Raw genomic sequence first — 22,304 nt, forward strand, 5'->3', positions numbered from 1 at the left:
GATAATATCAATGTGGATTTTTAAGCATTTTAAAATTTTTATTGATTTAAATTTTCACAGCTGCGGGAAATTACGGGAGGTCAACCAATGGGGCGGTCAGCCAATAATTACTTAATGACAGTAGATGTTGAGATTCAAAACACTGAAGCTTTCTAGCTGTTAAAACACAAACTGTCAACGTCACATGTCCAAATATGCAAAGTGCGTAGCCTTACCCCAAACTCCAACAAGTTCTCAAGCAGCTTTTTTCTTACTCTGCTGGTCTGTAAATTTCGATGTTATCAATGGCTGGTTTTGTCAGTTTATATGTGCATGATATTTACATTTATTGACATTTACCAACAGAAAATGAATCCTTCCAAGTCTATCTAAAAACTACACAGACCACACTGATCCTGCAGCCATTGTTAAGCATGAAGACTACTGGCGAAGCTTCTCCATGCTGCCACAGAAAAAATAAACTTTCAAAATCAATGACTTTTCGGGGGCTGTCACAGTTTTATAGCAGTGTAACTCCATTGACTTCAGTGGAGTTACTCCTGATTTACACCAAGGTAAGCGTGAAAAGAATCAGACTCCAGCTTTGTTCAAGAGTCAGGTAGGTAAAATTTACTAGTGGGAAGATTTAAATCTTACACAGGTAAATTTGCCTGTACAAAAATGGAGTATTAAGCCCAATGGATCAGAGCTGATGTGAGAGCAGAATCAAGCCCTGTGCTATATCCCTCATCCCCCCGCCAAGCCTTCTGAAAAAGTCACACTCACCGAATTTTTATCATTCAGGTCTATGGCCGAGTCCGTCAGATTCTGGAACACAGACGCTATGCTAGTGACCGGGTGCTGCCTAAAAAACACAGCTTGGTCCCCACCTAGATTATCAAAATCATTGAGCACAACTTTCCACTCGCAGTCCTTCAGCAGCAGGCAAACCTGCATGTGCAGCAGCACCAGCAGGACAAAAAGTCGCTGCATATTCGGCATCTCTTGGTTTCTACACAGGGACCCTGAAGAATAAACGAAACATTGAAGCTTTCTGTCCACTTCATTGAGAATAATCATATTTAACCTTGATATAGTAAAACACTTGACTGATCTACCTATGAAACTGATATAAATACAGGGATTACTTCACACAGCACCAAAATGCAACCACCTCTGGAGTGGGACGTGGCAGCTCTTCTAGAAGGGAGCACTTTATCTACTAGTGAAAGGCAGTAGCTGTTTACATGGGTGCTCTCCCAGCAATGAAATGTAGCCAGCTCTGGGAGGGAGCATAGCAGCTGTTTTTACCAGCACACAGCAATAATACACAGCCATTTGGGATGGGAAGTGAAGAAGAATGCCACTCTATCCAGCTGAAAGTGCATGAGGCTTTTTGGGAGGCAGTGTTTAAATACTGAATTGGAATGCAGTCAGGGAAGAGTTTCAGAGTGAACTGGAGGTCACAGCTTGGAAGAGTCTTTAGGCACTTAACCTAAATACTTCTGTGCATCTGGGCCTGGATTTAGAATTAACTGCCTCCCACTCCCTAGGATCCTCAGAGGGATTTCAGTTTTGGGGCCAGACGCTCAACTGGTGTCAATCAGCACAGCTCTATTGACAGCAATGGACCTATGTCAATTGACACCAGCTGGGGTTTGTGTTAAAACCATGAACACCCAGTTCTAGCTGGGTTTTGTCCTGAAATCATTTGAATTTAAACTCCCCTGTGTCTCAGGGGCTGTGAACCTAAACTCATCAAAAGCCCATGTGACCCTAAACCAGCTCTAAACTGGAGTTCTACATAAATCTTGTGGCTCTTTTCTAGGGATCAGAAACAAACCTCATACTGTGGTATTGGAGGGTGTTAATACAGGAGATAACTAAGCAGCACAAGTGTGTGAAATCCACTACGTATTGGAAGATAGGAAGTTTTATATGAAATCTTCCCTACGGGTATGTGCAGAGAGCAGCTAGAATCAGGTGGCTGATGTTACGGCAGGTATGGGACGCCACCTGGTGGAAAACCATAGCGGAAAGACCAAAAGGAGATTCCGAAAAGTGTAGTTACAATGACAGCCTCAGTATCTCCCACCCAAGGGACCCAATACACCTTATAAATATTTAAGGAATGCAGCCTCACAAAATAATTTGGCATAGCACAGGATTAAGAGGGCACGTGTTGTACAGGTTAGAGCCGGGGGTTGGAACTGGGACTCCTGGGTTTTCTTCCTGGCTGTGCCACGGACTCAGAGACCCAGAGAAGGCAAGTCACACACACACACACCCTGTGCCTCAGTTTCCCATTGTGCTAATTCTCACAATTTCATCATGAGTCTCATGATAATTTATTAAAGCCCCTGGTCCTGAAGAATGGACTTACAGGAAAATCTCCACTTTCATTTTTAAAAAAACCCATTTTTAGCCTTCGCTTGTGGAGAACAGCTTGAAAGTGTGACCAGCGCACCTGCGATAGGCTAAAAAACTGCAGGAGCCCAGTAATTATCATTTCAAAAAAAGGTCATGATGCTCTGAAGCTGGATTCATGGTTTTGCAATTACCCAACATGATTATGCCCTGTGCCTCCCTATGATGTCACATCCCCTCCCCTCATGACATCACATCCCCCCTCCTTTCCATGTCACATTCCCCTATGACATCACATCCTCTTCCCTTCTGACACCAGCTCATCTCCCCCTCATGACATCACACCCCCTCATGACATCACATCCGCTCCCCTTAGGATTTCCTGTTCCCCTCAGGGTATTATTCCCCCCCTCTTTTCCCGCCCAATGATGTCACATCCGCTCCCCTCACGGTGGCACATCATATATGTGACGTCACACACTGCCCAAAAATGTCACACACCCCAAAGCAAATGACTTCCTGCTTTCACTCTGCGCGCGCGCTCAGCGCTCGACCCTTTTTGATGACGTCAGACGCCGTGCGGGCTAGATCAGGCGTCTTCGTTGTGCGTCACCGAGGCGCCCGGCCGCCCTGTTGGCTGCCGGCCGCGGTTGCCATGGGGGGGCGGCGGCCGTAAAGCAGCGCGGCGCCGGCGGCCGTAAAGGGGGCGGTGCCGCGGCGCGGCTGCCGATTCATGGCAGCGATGGCGGCGGCCGGGCTGGTGGTGAACGGGGCGGACGCGGCCGCGGGGCTGAAGGCGGCGGCCGGGATGTACGAGCAGCTCAAGGGCGAGTGGAACCGCAAGAGCCCGAACCTCAGCAAGTGCGGCGAGGCGCTGGGCCGCCTCAAGGTGCGGGGGGCGGGGGGGGGGAACTGGGGGGGAGCTGGGGGCCATGGGGGGGGAGAGGGGGGGAGGAGCTGGGGGCCATGGGGGGGGAGAGGCAGGATGGGGGGAGCTGGGGCCGGTGGGGGGGAGAGCGGGGGAGGAGCTGGGTGGGAGGATGGGGGAGGGGAGATGGGGGTGGGGAGAAGCAGGAGAGAGGATGGGGGAGCTGTGTGGCGGGGGAGCTGAGAGGGAGGATGGGGTTGGGGGAGCTGTGGGCGGGGGGGAAGAGGGAGGGAGGATGGGGGGACCTGGGGGCCATGGGGGGGGAGGGAGGGAAGGAACTGGAGGGGAGCTGGGGCCGGAGGGGGGGGAGAGGGAGGGAGGAGCTGGGGGCGGAGGGGGGGGAGAGGCAGGATGGGCGGGAGCTGGGGCTGGTGGGGGGGAGAGCTGGGTGGGAGGATGGGGGAGGGGAGATGGGGGTAGGGAGAAGCAGGAGAGAGGATGGGGGAGCTGTGTGGCGGGGTAGCTTGGAGTGAGGAAGGGCGAGTGGGAGCAGTGGGCGGGGGGGACGATGGAGGGAGGATGGGGGGACCTGGGGGCCATGGGGGGGGAGGGAGGGAAGGAACTGGAGGGGAGCTGGGGCCGGAGGGGGGGGGAGAGGGAGGGAGGAGCTGGGGGCCATGGGGGGGGAGAGGCAGGATGGGGGGGAGCTGGGGCCGGTGGGGGGGAGAGGGGGGGGAGGAGCTGGGTGGGAGGATGGGGGAGGGGAGATGGGGGTGGGGAGAAGCGGGAGAGAGGATGGGGGAGCTGCGTGGCAGGGGGGAGCTGAGAGGGAGGATGGGGTTTGGGGGGAGCTGCGGGCGGGGGGGGAGGATGGGGGGACCTGGGGGCCATGGGGGGGAGGGAGGGAAGGAACTGGAGGGGAGCTGGGGGCGGAGGGGGGAGAGGGAGGGGGGAGCTGGGGCCGGAGGGGGGGGGGAGAGGGAGGGAGGAGCTGGGGGCCGAGGGGGGGGAAGGCAGGATGGGGGGGAGCTGGGACCGGTGGGGGGGAGAGCGGGGGAGGAGCTGGGTGGGAGGATGGGGGAGGGGAGATGGGGTAGGGAGAAGCAGGAGAGAGGATGGGGGAGCTGTGTGGCAGGGGAGCTGAGAGGGAGGATGGGGTTGGGGGAGCTGTGGGCGGGGGGGAAGAGGGAGGGAGGATGGGGGGACCTGGGGGCCATGGGGGCGGAGGGAGGGAGGGAACTGGGGGGAGAGCTGGGGTCGGGGGAGGATGGCGAGGGAAGAGCTGGGGGCCATGGAGGGGGAGAGGCAGGATAGGGGGAGAGGGAGGGAAGATGGGAGGAGCTGGGGGCCATGGGAGGGAACTGGGGGGGAGAGCTGGGCGGGAGGATGGGGGAGGGGAGACGGGGGTGGGGGGAAGCGGGGGAGCTGCGTGGCGCGGGGGAGCTGAGAGGGAGGATGGGGTGGGGGGAAGCGGGGGGTGCAGGGATAGGGAGCCTGATTGGGTGAGGGGTTTTGGAGCTGGGGAGTGGGCTGGAATCCCCTGAATGGGGGGAGGAGGTGTCGGGTCTGGACTCCCCCCACCCCCGCCCTGGGATGGAGCTGGCTTATGGGGAGGTGCCGCTCCTCTGCCGAGGGGGAGGGTGGGGACTGTTCTGCCGCTGGAGGGGAGCCGGGGAACCCAGCAGCAGGGACAGGGGAGAGAAATTCTGGAATCTTCTAGTGGGGTGCAAGGGGGAGCCTGGAAACCTTCAAGCTGGAGCGATTGGGATGCCTTAATGGGGAACCCCCCACCTCACTTTTCCCCATTGGGGGCCCTGTTGTCATGCTCTAGGGGCTGGCGTCTCTCCACCCCCTGGGTTTATCTTTGCTCCTCTGTACCACCTTCGGCTTCACCCCTGTGATTTTGCCACTGCCCCAGTGGAGGGCAGGGTAGGAGGCTGGTGGGGCTCCTGGTCGGTCCTTGGCAGGGTGCTTGCCCCTCAGAGTAGTGAGGCTGGATGGCAGGCAAGGGAGAATTGGGACTGTGGGTTAGTTGGGGAGAGGGAAAGGTCATTGGGGAGGCAGTAGGAAAGAAGCCGTCTTGGGGGGTAGCATGTCTTGAACACATGGGGTCCAGGCAAGAATATTAATGTGGGCATCCACTGTGTTGTAAAATCCTCTGGCCCTGGTGTGGCTGCTGCTTCCGGGACAGAGTCTGGGTCCCAACAGAAGACCCTGTATATCCTGTGTTTCCGTAGGGTCCCTTGGACCGAACGATCCCAGAACACTGCGTGCAAAGTCCACTGAAATGCAGCCACCTGTGGGGTGGTAGCTGTTGAGCGACCCTATGGCAGTGCAGCACGGTAGCTTAGGACATGGGAGGTGAAGAAGAATCCTGTATTGGACTGAGGGCGAGCAGAATTTAGGGAGGCCAAGATGGAACTTGGAATCTGAGCTGGAACTTGGCCCAGTTGATTCCTTCTTAAAATACGTCTGAGATATTTGGTGAATGATCCTCAAAGTGCCTCTTTTCCAAAGAGACTTGGCACCTTTGTCTCCACCTGAGCAGGCCAGAGCGTAGAGCTGTAGCCCTGTGTCAGAAATGGGGTGGGGGGAGAATTGTGGGATCCTGCAGGAGGTGGGGTTGGTGAGTCAGAAGGTGTTGTCTGCTTCCCACGGGCCATTTGTGCCTTAATATTTACAAATCTCTGCACAAGTGCTGCTGTCGTGCCCGCTGAGTCACTAGTGAGCCCAGTGCACCAGCATCATGCTAAGGTAGGATTGAGGCGAACCCAAGGTTGGGGCTGCCTGTTAAAGATCCCAAGGGACTGTTTGTAAGAATTGGGGTGTTTCCCAGGTTGGAATTCAGACAGGATTACTGTAGTGCTGGTAAGTGACTGTAGCGTTCCACCCCAGAAGTGGCTGACGTGAAGGAACCCCTGGTATTGCTGTAAGCGTTTGAGGCTTAGGATTATTCCGCAGCACTGAGCGCTTTGAAGAGGCCAGCTTTAAACAGAAAGCTGTTCTGCACCTCCGCTGTAGCAAGGCTGGTGCTTCTCCATAAGTGTGTGTGTGTTAAAGCTTCGGTTGAACATAGTGCTGCTGAAAGGGGCGAGTTGAGCGATACCAAGGACGGGTACAGCCAGCGTAAGCATGCCTGCCGTCCACCCCCTCCGCCAAGAGGGGCCCAACCTGGCAACTCCATTGCCGAAGACTCTGGTGTACTCAGCCTTAGCCTGCCAACCAGTTGTGTGGAGGGAGTCTCACGTGGTGGCCACCTGGGCTGCAAGGAACTGGAGTGATCCCCATTGCAGGAGAATGCGTTCCGGCCCCCACAGCCCTTGGTGGAATGCTAAGCCTTGGTTGTCCTAGCGTCCGGTGTCGTGTAACGCGTCTCTGCTTTTCTGTTCCAGCTAGCCCTGCTGGAGCTCAACTTCCTGCCTACTACAGGCACGAAACTGACGAAGCAGCAGCTTATATTAGCCAGTGAGTATCATCTCTGCATTCCCTAGAAGGAGCTGGTCCCGTCCTGTCTCTCCAACCCTTCTCTCCCCACCCCCCCGGCCTCAATAGCAGGCTGTGCGAGCTTAGCTGCAGTTTGTCTCTGTGTTGCATGGCAAATGGCCAGAATGCACTGGGTCTAATATCAGCCTCCTGACTGATCCTTCTAGTGAAAGGGCAGACTCCCCTGATGAAGGGGGCTGGCTGCAGTGCTATATGTGGTGATGGTGGTTTCCTTCCTGACCATGGGCCCCTGGCGAATGAGATTTGTTCAGCCCTGGCGTCGCTGCAGTGCTGTGAATAGAAAAGGGAGCCTTTTGAGATCTTGGTGAGGCGAGAAGCCCCACTGCCTGCTCTCTACCAGTCAAGCTCTCTTATTCTGCCTTTCCGTCTCTCTCTGTGCCAGGGGATATTCTCGAAATCGGAGCCCAGTGGAGCATCCTGAAGAAAGACATCCCATCATTCGAGAGATACATGGCTCAGCTGAAATGCTACTACTTTGACTACAAGTGAGTGTCGGACCCCTAGCGTCTTGTAGGGTAACCACTGACCCCTGTGGGGTGGGAAGCGTTCCCATCATACAACTCCCGGTTGTACTGACCTCCTTAGACTGTCCTTGCTGGTAGTGTGAATGTGCATGGTTTGGTTCAGCTAGTCTGGTATATTGGATGCCAGTGGCTCCTTTGGTCCTAAATCCTGTCTCCTGCCATGCTGGATTGGATCCTGGTGGTGGCTCTGGTCCAATCTCCTGCTGCAGTGATTGGCTCAGATCAGTGGGCCCTCTAGTCAGGGAGCCCGTCTCTGATAGCAGCCCAGGAGGGGTGCCCCCCAAACAAACCCATTGCACGGGCACAACACAACTAGCAGCACCATGCTGTTCCCTGGGAGCGATCCTTTCCCAGTCCCGGGGTAATCAGGCCCCGGTAAGTCTCCCAGATATCTTAGTCCTCTTTTAATAATGAATGTTCTAAATGGGTGCAAAAAAGCCGAACAGAAAAACTGAATTAGACCAAACCCAAAGCTTCCTGCTATCGCTCAAGGACTGTGTTGACATAATGCCTGTTGAGCGAGAAAACATGGGCCCGGAATTAATAAAACCAAAATTGGTGTGTTGGAAACTAGTCCTAACTGGTGGCCAAATTAACGAGGGGATGGGCTATTCCACCCGTCATTCTCTTTCTTGGTCCTTAAAGAAAGAGATGGGGGCGGGGGAGAAAAAGGGGGGAATAAACAAAAACAGACAGAGGCTATTGGAGCGAACTTCATCATAGCTGGTACCCCAGGGCTCCTCCATCCTGCTCCTGAGAGATGGCCGGGCTAGATAATATCACCACCTCTACCAGCTGCTGGAGCCCAGCCGCTGCCTGGGGTAAAACAGGATCAGACTTTGGCAGCGGCGGCGACTCCAGCACATCTCAGCGAACATCTTTGCTTTTCCCAGAAAGGACCGTTACCACCTACGATAGCGTTAAAAAACCCGGCTGAGCGCCTCGTTCCTTCTAAAAACTCTCCGGCTAGAGGCAAAGGGACCAGGGGATGCTGCTGGAATGGAAAGCCTTATTGAAAGCTTTACATTTCCAAGACTTTCACGGTTTTTCCTTTTATCTGTACCAAAAGGTTAACAGGCTGCTTAATGGTGTGTGTGCCAGGGTACTAAGCAGGCTGGGCTCTTGGGATCCCTACCCCAGAGCCTTGTTTAATGTTAGACAGTGACTGGGTTCTGTTAACATCTTTGGGCCTCTGTTGAAATTCCTACACCGCTGTTCCTTGTAGGGATGAGTTGCCGGAGTCCGCTTACAAGCATCAGCTGCTAGGACTGAACCTGCTCTTCCTGCTGTCCCAGAACCGCGTGGCTGAGTTCCACACCGAGCTAGAGCGACTCCCAGCGAAGGACATCCAGACCAACGTGTACATCAAACACCCCGTCTCGCTAGAGCAGGTAGCTCCCGCCGTGGCCTGCTCATCCCGCCGCTGGCCCTGCCACTGCAGCGCTGGTGGCCTAACCCCTTTCTGCCCGTGGCTTTGGGTTACTGTTGTTTGTTGGCCTTTCCAGCCTACAGTGGGCTGGGATCAGGGCGTGGCTGTGTCCCTGCATGGATGGGAGCCATCCAGCCAAAGCCTGAGGGGTACTAACACGAGTAGCAGCTGCCTGGCAGCAGTGAGCCAACACCCCAGCCTGGTGCTAGGGGACACGGTGCTGCTACAGCTGCCAGCTTTTTGGATGAGCTGTAAAACAGGCCCTGACCGCTTATGAAAGATTCCCAGCATGCTCTTGGGTAGAACTGGAGCATTGCCCCTCAAAATATAGTGCCATCCTGCTTCCCTCGCTGTTTCACTGAGTCCTAGCTTCTGGGCCAGTGTTGTTGTGCGCCGTTAAACAGCAGCCACGCTGCAGCCTAGAGGTGGTTGCATCTTAGCGGTGGGTGGAGGCACGTGCGTGCATGGCCTAACTCCATTGAGGAGTAAGGTTAAAATGGGCCTGGCTCCAGGAGTGACTAATCCAGCCCCCGAGACAAACACCTTGAATCTCTGCTTCTCTCCCGGGCTAGTACTTGATGGAAGGCAGCTACAACAAAGTGTTCCTGGCCAAAGGCAATATCCCTGCTGAGAGTTACACTTTCTTCATCGACATCTTATTGGACACCATTCGGTGAGTCTTCCTTTTCCTATTGGCTGCTTGGATCCACCCTCAGCGTGGGCTGTTAAAGAGAAGCCATTAAAGGGAACCCAGAGCATGCAGGAAAGCACCTAATAAGATGAAGAGCAGCTAACGAGCTAGGGCATCGGCGTCTTGCCATCATGAATCAGTCCAGAGGAATTTATTTTCCCATTGGAACGTGTTGGGGAAATTGGAATTTTTCCAGGTGGTTGCAAGGTGCACGCTGCTATGGAAGTGGCTTCTCTTCCATTAGGTGTATTATGGTAGCAACGAGGTGCCCGAGTCATGGATCACTGTGCTAGGAGCTGTACAAACACAACAAAGCCCCTGGTCCTAAAAAGCATACAATCTAGCTGCTGTGAAGCAAACTCACATAGGAAATAGCATGTAATACATACTGTAACCTCCTAGCACTTTCCAAATCACCATCCCCTCCTGCCCAGCACATGCCCACAGCTCAGAAAGGTCTAACCTCAGGGAGCCCAAGCATGGAACGATCTAGGATCTGAGAAAGTTAGGAGCGGCTGGAATGCAAGGGTGGAGGGAGATCCTTTCGACTGGAAAGTACTTTAACATAACTGTGTGAATCCTGCCACAGCAGTATGGCAAAGATTCTCCTAAGTGCCCACTGATTCTGGGTGACCCACCTGAGCCCCCTTTTCAAAGGGCCCTTTAAAGTATCTGTCCATATCTGTGGTGTTTTTCTGGTCCCTTTTACCATAGTGTCTGAGCACCTCACAGGCTGTAATGGATTAATCTTCACATCCCCCCTTCTGGCAGGGCTGTTACCCCGGTGTTACAAATGGAGAAACTAAGGCACTGAGTGATTGAGTTCACGCAGCAAGTCTGTGGCTTGTGTTTCAGCCAGACACTGGGTCAGGAAGGGATTATTTTTTCCCCTTCTCTGGTGTGGGGTGTGGGTTCCTGGCCTGGTTTATCTGGGTCTATCTCAGTCACTTCGCTGCCGTTGCAGGGGCCTTGGGCTCTGATGCCCTCCTCTGGTACGCAATAGTTTAGTCTTCTATGGGCTGAGATACTTTGGTCTCATTTTGGTGTGTGCTGCTGGGTGGGGCTGAAGGCCTGTGCTAGACAGGTCAGACCAGCTGATCTAGTGGTCCTGCCTGCCCTTAAACCCTTTGACTGACTGAAAGGAATTGAACGCCAGTTTCCTGAGTCCCAGGCTAATCCCCTAACCACTGGGCCATCCTTTCTTGTCTCAGGTTGGGCTCTCCAAATCACCCCGTGTGTGTGAGCCTCTTGGCCTAGCTGCCTGCCTGCCTCCCCGCCTGTAGAAATCCAGAAAGCCCACTGAGTTCTGTTGCTGCTGTATGTCTCGTGCTGTTTTCGAAGGCAGAGATCTAACCACCTTGTTTCCCTCTGGTGTCAGGGATGAAATCGCTGGCTGCATCGAGAAGGCTTATGAGAAAATCCTCTTCAACGAAGCCACCAGGGTTCTGTTCTTCAACACCCCCAAGAAAATGACGGAATACGCCAAGAAGGTGTGTGAGCCACTGTCGCTGAAGAGAACCCCCGTCAGCTGACCTGCGGCCGTGTGGGCAGCAGAGTCCGACCTGCTGGCTTCGTTGACCAGTCCATTTCTCCTATTCTTTATTCTCGCTAGTCCTCTAAAGCTGCCACAGCTCTGGCAGGCTGAGCCAGATTTGAGCCTGACTCGTACATCGGCAGGATGGTTAGCCAGTAGAGCTGGCGGGAATACAGGGCTGTTTTTTTCCCCACAAAACACTTGGGCCAAAACCTTCTATCAAAACCAGTGCTGCAGTGCCTCATGGGAGTTGTAGTCCAGCCAGAAAGCCTGGCCCACATAGGAGGCTGGGAGCAAAAGACAGGCAAACTACACCTCCCATGATGCACCACTACCTCCCCTCTTGGTAAGGAGTGGTGAATTGCAGGAGTACCTGGCTGTGGTGTATCATGGGAGATGTAGTCCAGCCAGACTACTGAGCCATGAGCAGTTCCCCCTATGATCCCTGATGCTGACACAGAAGCCAGGATGGTGGTTCTTAAGATCTGAAATCCCCATGGTGTAACCTATCTGGAAGGGTTGAACTGGCTGGGATTCTGGCCTGCACCTCCTGGAAGGTGGAAGGGTTTCAAGCCACCCTCTAAAGAGGAAATAATGCACCGCAGCGAAAGCCTTGAAACCCATAAACCATGAGAGGGCTTGAAACTCTTAAAATTCTAATAAAATGTTCTTTTTCCCTTTATTTTAGCGCGGTTGGGTTCTGGGTCCACACAACTACTACAGCTTCAGCAGCCAGCAGCAGAAACCCGAAGATACCACCATCCCGTCGACAGAGTTAGCTAAACAAGTCATTGAATACGCCAGGCAGCTAGAAATGATCGTCTAGCTGAGCTCCGCCAGGACTCTTTCCCCACCCCCGCCCTGGTCCCCTTGTTGTTTTAGTGTCTTACTCCTGTTCCCAGCAACCTGTCCATTTTTTAAACTATTTAAAAGGTTTCTCCGGGACAGCACAGTTACAAATGGTGAGCAGCCAGCCTGCCTCGTTCCCTTATGCAGACATCTGTCCCGTGAGCAGGGAGGGCCCTCAGGGGTCACACTGCTGTGGGCTTCTCTCGTTCCTCGGCGTGGGTGGAGGGCAAGACCCTTTTTAAAACCCTTCTAAACCCAAACTCTTCTCCATGTGGTGGACCCACTTTCCAGCCCACAGCCATTAACACCCGTGTTCTGGATGCTGTGATACGGGTGATGGTCTCTATTCTACCCACCTCCATCGAGCAGGGTAGAAGGGGCACGTCAGATTCTAGTCAACAAATGGTTAAGCAGCCCCCGAGAGCCAACATTAAAGTGTTTTGCTTCGTGTTCCCTGCTCCAGTTGAGTCATTTAACGGGACTGTGTCAGTTTAAATAAAATGATCGTTTCTTGTACAGATGCATTTCTTCGGTTGTGGTAGCACGGAACCCCCTGAGCTTAACACTCCATAATGATAAGGTTGAAGAGAGTCGGGCACCCAGTTGACATGACTGGCAAGCAGACATCTAACACTTTAGGTGGCTGTGAAAGGTCAGCCTGGAAATCTCTGCTGCTCCCTGTTTGATCTTGTTTCTCTGGGCAATGAAATGCGACTCTAGAGGAAGGATGGTCTGGGGGTTAAGGTGCTTGGCTGGGATGTGGAAGACGCAGGTTCGTTCCCTGCTGTGCCACAGAATCCCTCTGTGACCGTGGCCACTTCACCTAAATACACCTTTTGAGGGGCTGGGCCTCAATGCCCCCTTTAAAAGGGAGATCACAGCGCTGCCCTGCCTCAGGGGTGGTGCGGGGCTCCGGGACTACGGTGACAGGGACCACGTAAGTACCGGAGATAGCTAGGCCAGTTCTCGGCATTCTCCAAGGCTGCAGGATTTGGCTACAGCAAGCACGGGGTCATGTTTCTAGCCAGACAGACTGGAGGAGTGTTTTTGTGGGACTTAAAATAAATATTGGAAATATTTGTGTTTGTAAAATCTTCTAGAGTTAAAACCTAACCCCCAAGCAGTCCTGGCTGGCTTCCTTCACAGTGTGGCAATCTGGCTCTGCCCAAACCATTCCTAGCGGGAATGCCAGACCGTAGCTTGCCCCCTCTGAGTTAACACACGAGTTTCAGCTAGTGCCCCTTTGCTGGGCCAGTTTCCTAGAGCTGGTGCCTTTCTCTGTTTGTCACATGACTAGACAGAAGGGAGGGGGTTTGTGACCAGGCCACAAATTCAGTATCAAATACAAGCGCAAGGGGCAGTTGTCTTAATTGTTCTGAGGGAGGGTGCTAATACCCTGGCAGGGGAAAGCTGCATGCATCAGATTACAGCCTTGGTTCGTGTAGGAGCTGCCGTGTCCAGCTGCAGAGCTCCCAGGGGGAGGCTGTACATGGCTACATCCACCCGGCATACACGGGGGTAAAGGCCCGACAGCACAGGAGCCATCCCCAGGTGCGCACCTTGCCCAGGCGAAAGCTAGTTACTCCACGACTGAATTTCACCTTGAGTCTGAAGATGATTGTGAGCTGGTGTCATCATTAACAGAAGGGGAACAAACCAGCCATCCTCCTCCTCCCCGTGAGGGCAGTTTCAAAGGACCTATCGTTTATTAGCTCCCTGTCTCTCTAAAGCACCTTTGCACGGGCACCTCTGTCACTCAGGTACTGCTGTCTGTGGTGCAAGGGAGCAAACACAAATTGCCGCTGTTAAAAGTCAGGCGTCCTGCTGAGGCAGAAACCTCACTGAAGGGAGCAATGCAAATGTTTAACTAAACTTTGGAACTCACCCCTGTGTGGAAGTAGCGAGGCCCAGAGGTTAGCAGGATTTTCACAGCATGGACCCAGCAAAGCGGGTGTGAAATGCTGCGTGGTCAGAAGTCACACTTTTTGCATGGGTGTCAGTGACTGCACCGGAGAACTGCTTCCCACTCCCCCACGATGCTGCAAAGAAAAAATTCAAATTCCCCCCCACCCCCCCCATTTCAGTGAGATTTAAAACTGAAAATGTGAATCCTAAGGAGGTAAGTTCATCTGGGATAGGGCGTTGCTCCTTGGTCTGTTTGTACTAGCACGGCTGGGTCCTAGCGGTCGTAGCTAGCAGGTGTGGGACTGAGCAGCTGAAATAATAATGCCTAGCTCTTATCTAGCACTTCTCAGCAGTAGCTCTCAAAGCGCTTTTCAGACTTTAATGTATTTATTCAAGCCTTGCAGCGGGGGAGAAATCTGGTATAACTATTGGAGGGGTAGCGGGGCACAGGGCCCCTGGCAACTGGGCCATTATTCTGGAATAAAGTCACTTAGCCTGGAGTAACTACTCTGCTTTTATTCTGGAGCAGCGCCCACACCGTAGAGTGAACAGCAATAGCAGAACTATTTTTCTATATTTGTGCTGGGAAATCTCTCCGGGTGGACACGTGCTTTGAAAATTCAGGCCCTTTTCAAGATCTTAACCCAAAATGCAACATGAGGCCTGATTGTTTAATATGGGTTTGCCCTGGGCCGTTGCGTTTTCCCTCTTTGCCGCTGGGGCGTGCTGCAGCTCTGTGAGAACAGCTGGGACTCCTGCCTAGGCCATGCAGGAACTTGTGCTGGGCTGAGAGGTGGTTTTAGCAGGTGGGGGACAGCAAGACTGGAGATTGCCCTTGCCTAGAGCTGGGCGCAGCTGGGCAAGCTTCTACGGGCTGGTTCTGCGAGTGCTCCTCACTCCCAACACACAGCCCCAGCTACGCCAGTCCCGGGCCCCAAAATGTCCCCGTTGCACCATTCCTGCCTGGTCGGTTCTGCCAATGCACCTTCAATTCCCATTCCAGCACCTCCCACTGGGGGGGGGGGGGTGTCCCACGCTTTGTGGTGTCTGTCAGCCAAGCGCATTGCATGCACCTGGGGATCCTCCCAACCCTTCATTCCCTCCACAAGCCCCCTGCGTACCACCCTCCATTCCCCCTCTATTGCAAGGACTGCCTGCACCGCCCATGTCCCCAGGGACTGTGTGCGCCCCCATCTTCCCCTGGCACGGGCTGTATCCCCCATGTCCTCTCCCGCTGCCCCCCAGGGCCTCTGTGTCCTTCCCTTCCCCTTCCTCGTTCTCCCCTCACCAGGGTTTCTGTGTCATCATCCTCCCCGACGTGGCATCATAAGGGGTGAGAATTGCCAGGGGGCTGTTTCCACCCACTTTAAGACCCCTTTATATGGCCAGGAGTGGCCCAGCGGGGCCACTGTAGCTGAGAATCAGGCCGGCTGTCTCTGGGCTAGGAAAGTCACGTGAGGGGGAATTCACCCAAGATCCGTCCAGCCTGCTGCTGCTGCTGCTCCCACGCAGATGGGCGCGTGAATGAAGCCAATCCACAGAGTTGGCCCAATGCGGTTTATTGGCGGGAAAACTGGGGGATTCTCAGTCGTCGTCTCCTGTCTGCTGCTCATATGAATCCAGGAAGAACCTGGTGCCGGCAACCAGCGATCCAGCCAGGATGGCAGTGGAGACCCAGGGCGGCTCAGCCAGGTGGTTGGCAGAGGGATTCAGCCTACATTGAAGGGTTAAATGAGAGAACTGGCAGGGGCAGTAGTTTGGGTAGGGCGGGAACTCAGTCATTGCTGATCTGTCCCCAGGCACACACACCCCACCCCCCAGTTCCACCACCTCTGGTGCTTTTTCCATTCGGGGCAATGTCGGCAAACACACATTTTTGCCAGTGGGAGCTGCCTCTCCAGTAGAATGGTTTGCCGGTCGAGCTCGATCAGCAAAGCTTTCCTGGTGCAGGCCAGGTCCCGCTCCCCATCAAGCCGGGGTGGTATCGCCAGGATCAGAGTGCTAGAGACAGGCCAGACAAGATTTCTGCTCCCCAGCTATCAGGGGGGCTGCTTGGCCAGCTAGGCCATTGTACAGCAGTCCAGGCTGCTTCTCTGCGAGCGTGTGGCTTGAAGGGATTGCTAACGGGCTAGTGAGCCTTAGAACGTAAGAACGGCCATACTGGGGCAGACCAATGGTCCAGCTAGCCCCGCATCCTGTCTCTGACAGCGGCCAGGGCCAGAACTTCAGGGGACTGGCTCCCTGACCATCCTCCTGTTCAAGTCCAGCCAAGCTCCATGGTGGCTGAAAACCAGAGCTATCTCCGTGTGTGAAATTGTTTACCTGGGATTTTCAACCATGACCCCCCTGGGTTGGATCTGAACGGGCGACCTAGGGGTTATGGGTTCCCCAGTCTCCAAGGCCCAGATCCTCAGGTATTTAGGCGCCTACCTCCCATTGGCTTTGAGGACGTGGGCCCGGGTCACTGGCTCTCCTCCTTATGGAGGCAGGGCTGGGAGCAGCCGGCTCCGAGCGCTGGTGGTGTCTGGGATCCAGACCCCACACCCACTCACCACGCAGAGATGTTCCTGGGCAGCTTCCTCTGATCCTGGTGCTTGCAGTAGCACTTCCTGGGGCACGAATCCATGATCTGGAACGGCGGCCAGTGGCGAGCGGACGCCTGGGGCTTGTCGTGCGAGCCATCTGGACCCTGCTCTGAGGCCGCGTCCTGGCAGGGCTCAGCTGGGGCAACCTGTGGCTCCGGGGTTTCCCGCCCCTGCCTCTGCGATTTGATCTTCTGCGCTTTGGCCTTCGGCTGTCCGTGGGCCTTGAGCTTCTCCTGCGGCTTCTGGACGGGGGGCTGCCACATGGACCGGGGCTGCAGCTTAGTCATGGCCTGTTTCCTTGCCTTCGGCCCGACATGGCCTGGGGCCCCTTTGGAGGCGCTGCTCTGCTCCAGTGCTGCCTGGCGCTGAGCTCCCACAGGGCAGGAGGGGCGGGGAGCCGCCGGGCACGTCCGCACCGGAGGGGCAGGGGTGGGAGGAATGGTCTCCTGCCCAGGCAGGGCCATGAGTTGGTCCTCTCCTTTGCCAGGCTGGACTGTACTGGCAGCTACAGCCCCTCCCGAAGGCAAGGCGGGCGAGTCTGGTGTGGGTAGACCAGGAGCCCTCGCTGGTGGATTTGCCTCTGGGGACGGTGTCTCTGGCTTCCGCTGCTGGGTCGCTCCAGCTTGTATTAGCTGCTCCGGCTCTGCCACGAAGGCAGGGCTAAGTTGAGGGGATTCTCTGGGAGGTTCTCCGTTGGGACCCACGTCCTTCCTAGTGTCGTCAGCCAGCCAGGCCCTGACGGGCTGCGGGTGGCCCTCGTCCTGCCTCAGCTCATCAAGCTTGGGGCCGTTGCCCAAGAAGGACGCCAGCCGAGACACGTCTGATCCGAACCTGGGGCTGTTTCTGCCCTGGCCTTTGCGCCGCTGCGGGTACGGGGTGGGCACTCTGGGCTTCTGACCCTCCAGGCTCCTGAAGTTGAAGGAGGTGAGGTCGTCCAGGATCTTGACCAGATGCAGCTGCTGCTTGGCTTGGCTCTGGGGCTGGGTGGCGGGTGAGGCCTGCTCCTTAGTGCCCATTTTCTGGAACTGCTCCAAAAAGGCCTGGGTCAAGGAGCTGAGATCCTCCTGATCTCTCCTTTCCAGCCCCTTGACTGATGGCAGCTTCTCAGCCACCTTGGGCGACCCCGAGACACTGGACGGGGCCTTCTTCTGGGGACACTGCTTCAGGGCGTCGGCATAGGAGATGCCGGAGGAGATCAGGCCGGCCCGGTGCTTTATCGCCTTGACACTAGGTGGCCGCTGCCCAGGCTGGATGGTGACCTTGTACAGGAAGCTCAGGCCATGTTCCAGCAGGGCCTGCACCCCCTCTGCGTTCACTCCATCCTCCTCACTCCCTGGGGGCTCCTTCGCTCTGCTGCCCTGGGTCTTGGCCTGGCCGGTGGGCGATTGGCAGGGACTGGCGGGTGCCTTTGAGTCACCGTGGCTGCCAGGTGAGCCTTCCTCATGAGGCGGGGGCTGTTTCTTCCCTCCTGACCCAGCCGGGGGCTTTGGGGGAGCTGTCCTGGTCGGGTTCCTTTCTGCTGCATCTTTAGGCCCGCCCTGGTCACTGGGGTTTGGAGCATCCGAACGGGCGGGGTTGTCCAGGACTGAACTTTGTGTCTGTGTCTTGGTCAGGGCCGGCTGGCTGCAGCCGTCTGGTCCCGACGTGCCCTTGGGCATGCCGATCCCCTGTGCCCGCTCCAGCAGCACTGGGGCAGCGGCACTCTTGCCTGGAAGGTCGCCCTGGCCTCCTTGCTTCATGATGGAAACGGTCTCCCCTTTGCTCCTCCCCTTGGGCACTGGCTTTTTGGACCTCAGCAAGTCTTGCTCGGGGGGCAGGTTTTGAGACCTGGATGTTGCCTTCTGGCTCTTGGGTTCCCCTTGGTGGGTGCCTGGGATGCCCAGTGCCGGGCTCGGCTCTGTGGCCAAGCTGGCATCGCCACTTAGGCAGCTCAATCCGGCTTCCCCTGCCTTCCCTCGCCCCAATTCCTGAGCAGGGTCATTGTCTCCAAGGCCTGGTCCTCTGCGGAGGCTGCTGGAATTCTGAACCCCCACGGAAGGCAGCTTGAGCTTGGAGCAATTCTTGCAAATCTCTGAGGAAGCCGCCTGCTTTCCTCTTCTCGCCGGCTCTCTGTTGAGTGGCTGGGAAGGCTCTTTCGCTGCCAAGGTTTCGGGAGGAGGCGGGAGGGCTCCCGATTCGCTCCTGGCCCCGCTCGGCGTGCCAGCCAAGCACCCGTCGTCCGCTCCTGGCTTGCCTTCCTTGTCTTTGCCCTGCGCGGGGTCTACGTCTTGGGATGCTTCCGACTGCACGTTGCCCATTTTCAACGTTCATCCTGTGAGCGGGAGAAGAGAGAATGACAGCGCCGCCTAGCAGATGAAGACTCGGGAGGTGTGCAATCGAGTCTCACCTCTGCCCCTGGCCTGTCGAATGACCTTGCCTAAGTACTGTAGCTTCTCCTCCCCAGGCTGAGGCTTCTGATTCCCCTCCCTGCCCTTGTCTGGTTAGATTATTAACTCCTGCTCTAATGGGTCCCTTCTGGCCATAAGCTCTGTGAAGCTTGTGGGCAGAGACTGTCTCTTCCTAGCACAATTGGGCCCGGAGGGCTGGTTATTTATCTGTCTACCGAAGGTACCTATATGAGCCCTGTCCCACTGTATCTGAGCTCCTTTCCATCTGTAACGGATTTATCCTCACAACACCCCATTGTGCAGATGGGGAAACTGAGGCACGCCATGGCTAAGACCCAGATCCTCACAGGGATTTCAGTTCAGTAGGACTTAAGGCCCCTAGATCTGTGGTAGAGCAGAGACTCAAACTCAGGTCTCCCAAGTTCCAGGCTCTTGCCCTAATGCTTGGGCAACCCTTCTTCTCTTGGGCGGAGCGGATACGCCCTTCTGGAATATACACAAGAATGACAATGCTAGTAGAAAACCGTTCCAGCTGAGCACCTCAAACAGAAAGAAGGGGCACATTTTTAACAGGAAAGGCAATTAGCCAGTGGAACAACCTACCAAGCGTCAAGGCGGATTCTCCATCCCTGGCCATTTTGAAATCAAGACTGGCTGTTTTTCTACAGGATTAGCTCTAGTTCAAAGAGGAATTAATCCAGGGCAGTCCTATGCCCTGGGCTATGCAGGAGGTCTGACTCCTGGCCTTAGAAGCTATAAACAGTAATGAATTATGCCACCCAGGTCACAACAGCCACCCCCAGTTTACAGAGGGGGAAAATGGGGTGAACCAACTTGCTCGAGAGCAAAACTGTCACCCAGGTACTATGAGACGGTAGGAAGGTTAGACACAGATGTAGGGCAGGATCTGAAGCCTATTCAAATCCAGGGCAAGCTTTCCATTGACCTCCATGGCCACTGGATGAGGCCCAGGCAGAGTCACCATCCCCAGCGTTGCTCATTTTGCCTTATTTCAAAGGCAGATTTTTAAACTAACTCCCTCTAGCAAAAGGGATTCCTGTTATTCTTATTAGGTATATTACGGTAGCTCCTGGGAGCCCCAGGCATGGACTGGGACCCATTGGCTATTAGGTGTATTATGGTAGCACCAAGGAGCCCCAGGAATGTACTGGAACCCCACTGCGCTAGGTGCTGTACAAATACACAACAAAAAGATGGTCCCTGCCCCACAAAGAATTTACAAATGGGGTTCCACCCCTGGTTTGGGGTGCAAAGGATATTTTACAAACAGAAACTTTTAGGGTCAATGTTAGGTTAAAAAAAGCAAGTTCGATTCTACCATAAATTACACTGGTGTCGCTCAGGAGTGACTCCACGACAGCCAAGTTACACTGGTGTAAACCCAGCGTAAGGGAAACGGTAATCAAGCCCCATATATAATCATCACAGGAGCTGGTGAAAGCTAGGGAGACAGTGTTGCCTAGTGGATAGAACCCTGCCCTGGGAGTCAGGACACCTGGGTTTTATTCCCAGCTCTGGCTTGCCGGGTGTCCTGGGGCAAGTTACTTTCCCTCTCTTGTGCTTCAGTTTCCCCATCTGTAAAATGGGATAATGAGCATTTTAGGGATAGTGAGTGGTTTTGTACAGCACTTTGAGCTCTCCCGACGATACAAACTAGGGATTGTTACGGGCGATTAACACCCTAGATTGTTACAAATTAAAAATCTAATTTCTTCCCCCACCTCCAATCCTCACCTTTCTTCAAGCCATTTTTTTTTAACCTGGGGAGGAGGTGGTGGTTTGTCTGTTGTTTGCATTTCTCTTTGCTTGGTAGAGACTTTTTGTCTCAGGGTTCTCTCACGGGGGGGCAGCTGAGCTGCATTGCCAATGGGGGGAGAAAGGTTACTTGTTTACAAAAAGAAGTTTGGTGATTAAAATTAAACCTGGCAACAGTTAGGCCGCTGGCGTGCTGGGACCACCGGTCGTCACCCAGACCACTGTGGTCTGTTTCCTTGTACTCCCGTCTGTCTGTCTGCACCTGCTGTCTCTTGTCTTACACTTACATTGAGAGCCCTTTGGGGGCCAGGCCCATGTGTGTGTTGTATATTTGTTCAGTGCCAGAGATTCCTAGGCACAACAGTGATACAAATAAATAATATAATGGGAACAATTTCTGCTGAGGCTTAGGTTTTGAAAAGCTGGTTTTTAACCAACCCTTCCACCCCTCATGTTAACCCATATTTGACCTTTTAAATATCAATCTGAATTATTATGAATGTATTGACTCCTATTATGTGTATGCTAGGCCAACAGAGATGGGGAACCCATTGGGATGGGCCCTACAGGGTAAGAGACAGTCCCTGCCCCCCAAGAACTTACAACCTAAAGAGACAAAGGGTGGGAGGGGAAACTGAGGCACAGAGAGGCGAGGGACATGCTCTAGGGCACCCAGCATGTCAGTGACAGAGCTGGGAATAGAACCCAGGAGTCCTGAGACTCTGAACGCTAATTATTATTGGATCACTCTGTAAGTCTGGCTCTCCATCATTCTCCTGTCTTGACGCCAGGGTTGAAAATGCTGGGGACTAGAGAGTGTGAATGCACATCCCCCTCCCCGGGGTAAGAAATGCCTTTTCCTCCAGCCGCCCGTATCCACCCCAGCCGCCCGTTCCTGAGCGAGCTGCCTCTGCCCCCAAACCCAGAGGGAAACAGCCTTGGAACCACCCCCCAACTCCAAGCTTAGTGCGTCTGCTGCCGGCCACCTGGGTACTGCCCCCAACGTAGACTGCCTCCCCCTGGCTGCGCCCAGATCCCTGCCCTGGCTCATAACCTCCGACCCCCCCCCTTAGTGCCCCCGACTCCCTCTCCAGGGAATGTCCCCTTCCTGCCCCAACCCCTCCCTCAATCAATGCCCTCTGACCCCTCCCCCAGTTAATGCCCCCTGACCCCTCCCCTCTGACCTCTCCTCTGGTTAATGCCCCTGACCCCTCCCCCAGTTAATGCCCCCTGACCCCTCCCCTCTGACCCCTCCCCCAGTTAATGCCCCCTGACCCCTCCCCTCTGACCCCTCCCCCAGTTAATGCCCCCTGACCCCTCCCCTCTGACCCCTCCCCCAGTTAATGCCCCTGCCCCCTCCCCCAGTTAATGCCCCCTGACCCCTCCCCTCTGACCCCTCCCCCAGTTAATGCCCCCTGACCCCTCCCCTCTGACCTCTCCTCTGGTTAATGCCCCCTGACCCCTCCCCCGCACTCACCGCCCGGCCGGGGGCTCTGTCCGGCGGCGCAGGGAGCGGCCGGGTCGGGCCGGAACCGCCGGGAGGCTGAAACCCAACGGCCGCGAGTCCCCTTCGAGCCCCGCCCCTCAGAACCCCCGCGAGAGCCCCCGAACCCCCCTTCGAACCCCGCCCCTCAGAACCCCCGCGAGCCCCCCCGAACCCCCCTTCGAGCCCCGCCCCTCAGAACCCCCGCGAGCCCCCCCGAACCCCCCTTCGAGCCCCGCCCCTCAGAACCCCCGCGAGCCCCCCCGAACCCCCCTTCGAGCCCCGCCCCTCAGAACCCCCGCGAGCCCCCCCGAACCCCCCTTCGAACCCCCCGCGTCCTTCGAGCCCCGCCCCTCAGAACCCCCGCGAGCCCCCCCGAACCCCCTTCGAGCCCCGCCCCTCAGAACCCCCGCGAGCCCCCCG

General features: G+C 55.4%; 2 protein-coding genes across 3 annotated transcripts; one reads left to right on the forward strand and one right to left on the reverse strand.

Annotated features, from left to right (window-relative positions):
- Positions 1-3,043: 3,043 nt before the first annotated feature.
- On the forward strand, positions 3,044-12,261 carry PSMD8 (proteasome 26S subunit, non-ATPase 8). The gene is made up of 7 exons (XM_044989044.1): positions 3,044-3,235; positions 6,607-6,679; positions 7,101-7,203; positions 8,468-8,633; positions 9,244-9,344; positions 10,741-10,852; positions 11,585-12,261. The coding sequence occupies exons 1-7, from the start codon at positions 3,080-3,082 to the stop codon at positions 11,720-11,722; spliced, it is 849 nt and encodes a 282-aa protein (XP_044844979.1). The 5' UTR covers positions 3,044-3,079; the 3' UTR covers positions 11,723-12,261.
- Positions 12,262-14,924: 2,663 nt separating this feature from the next.
- On the reverse strand, positions 14,925-21,999 carry GGN (gametogenetin). Of its 2 annotated transcripts, none has more exons than XM_044988166.1 (3): positions 21,876-21,999; positions 16,203-18,546; positions 14,925-15,364 (listed from the first exon to the last, which is right to left on the reverse strand). In XM_044988166.1, exons 2-3 carry the CDS (start codon positions 18,530-18,532, stop codon positions 15,235-15,237), a joined length of 2,460 nt encoding a protein of 819 aa, XP_044844101.1. In that variant the 5' UTR covers positions 18,533-18,546; positions 21,876-21,999; the 3' UTR covers positions 14,925-15,234. The 2 variants fall into 2 exon arrangements, with proteins under 2 accessions (XP_044844101.1, XP_044844100.1); XM_044988165.1 differs by lacking the exon at positions 21,876-21,999 and adding an exon at positions 19,226-19,411.
- Positions 22,000-22,304: the final 305 nt, after the last annotated feature.

The sequence above is a fragment of the Mauremys mutica genome, chromosome 15 (genome assembly GCF_020497125.1).
Source record: "Mauremys mutica isolate MM-2020 ecotype Southern chromosome 15, ASM2049712v1, whole genome shotgun sequence".
NCBI lineage: Eukaryota > Metazoa > Chordata > Testudines > Geoemydidae > Mauremys > Mauremys mutica.

Bases quoted from the DNA above. Each gene is read 5' to 3' on its own strand.
- PSMD8 (XM_044989044.1), top strand. From the start codon at position 3,080: ATGGCAGCGATGGCGGCGGCCGGGCTGGTGGTGAACGGGGCGGACGCG. The intron at 3,236-6,606 runs GTGCGGGGGGCG...TTTCTGTTCCAG, and splicing joins AGGCGCTGGGCCGCCTCAAG to CTAGCCCTGCTGGAGCTCAA. The intron at 9,345-10,740 runs GTGAGTCTTCCT...CTCTGGTGTCAG, and splicing joins ATCTTATTGGACACCATTCG to GGATGAAATCGCTGGCTGCA.
- GGN (XM_044988166.1), bottom strand. From the start codon at position 18,532: ATGGGCAACGTGCAGTCGGAAGCATCCCAAGACGTAGACCCCGCGCAG. The intron at 15,365-16,202 runs GTGAGTGGGTGT...CCTTCAATGTAG, and splicing joins CCCAGGAACATCTCTGCGTG to GCTGAATCCCTCTGCCAACC.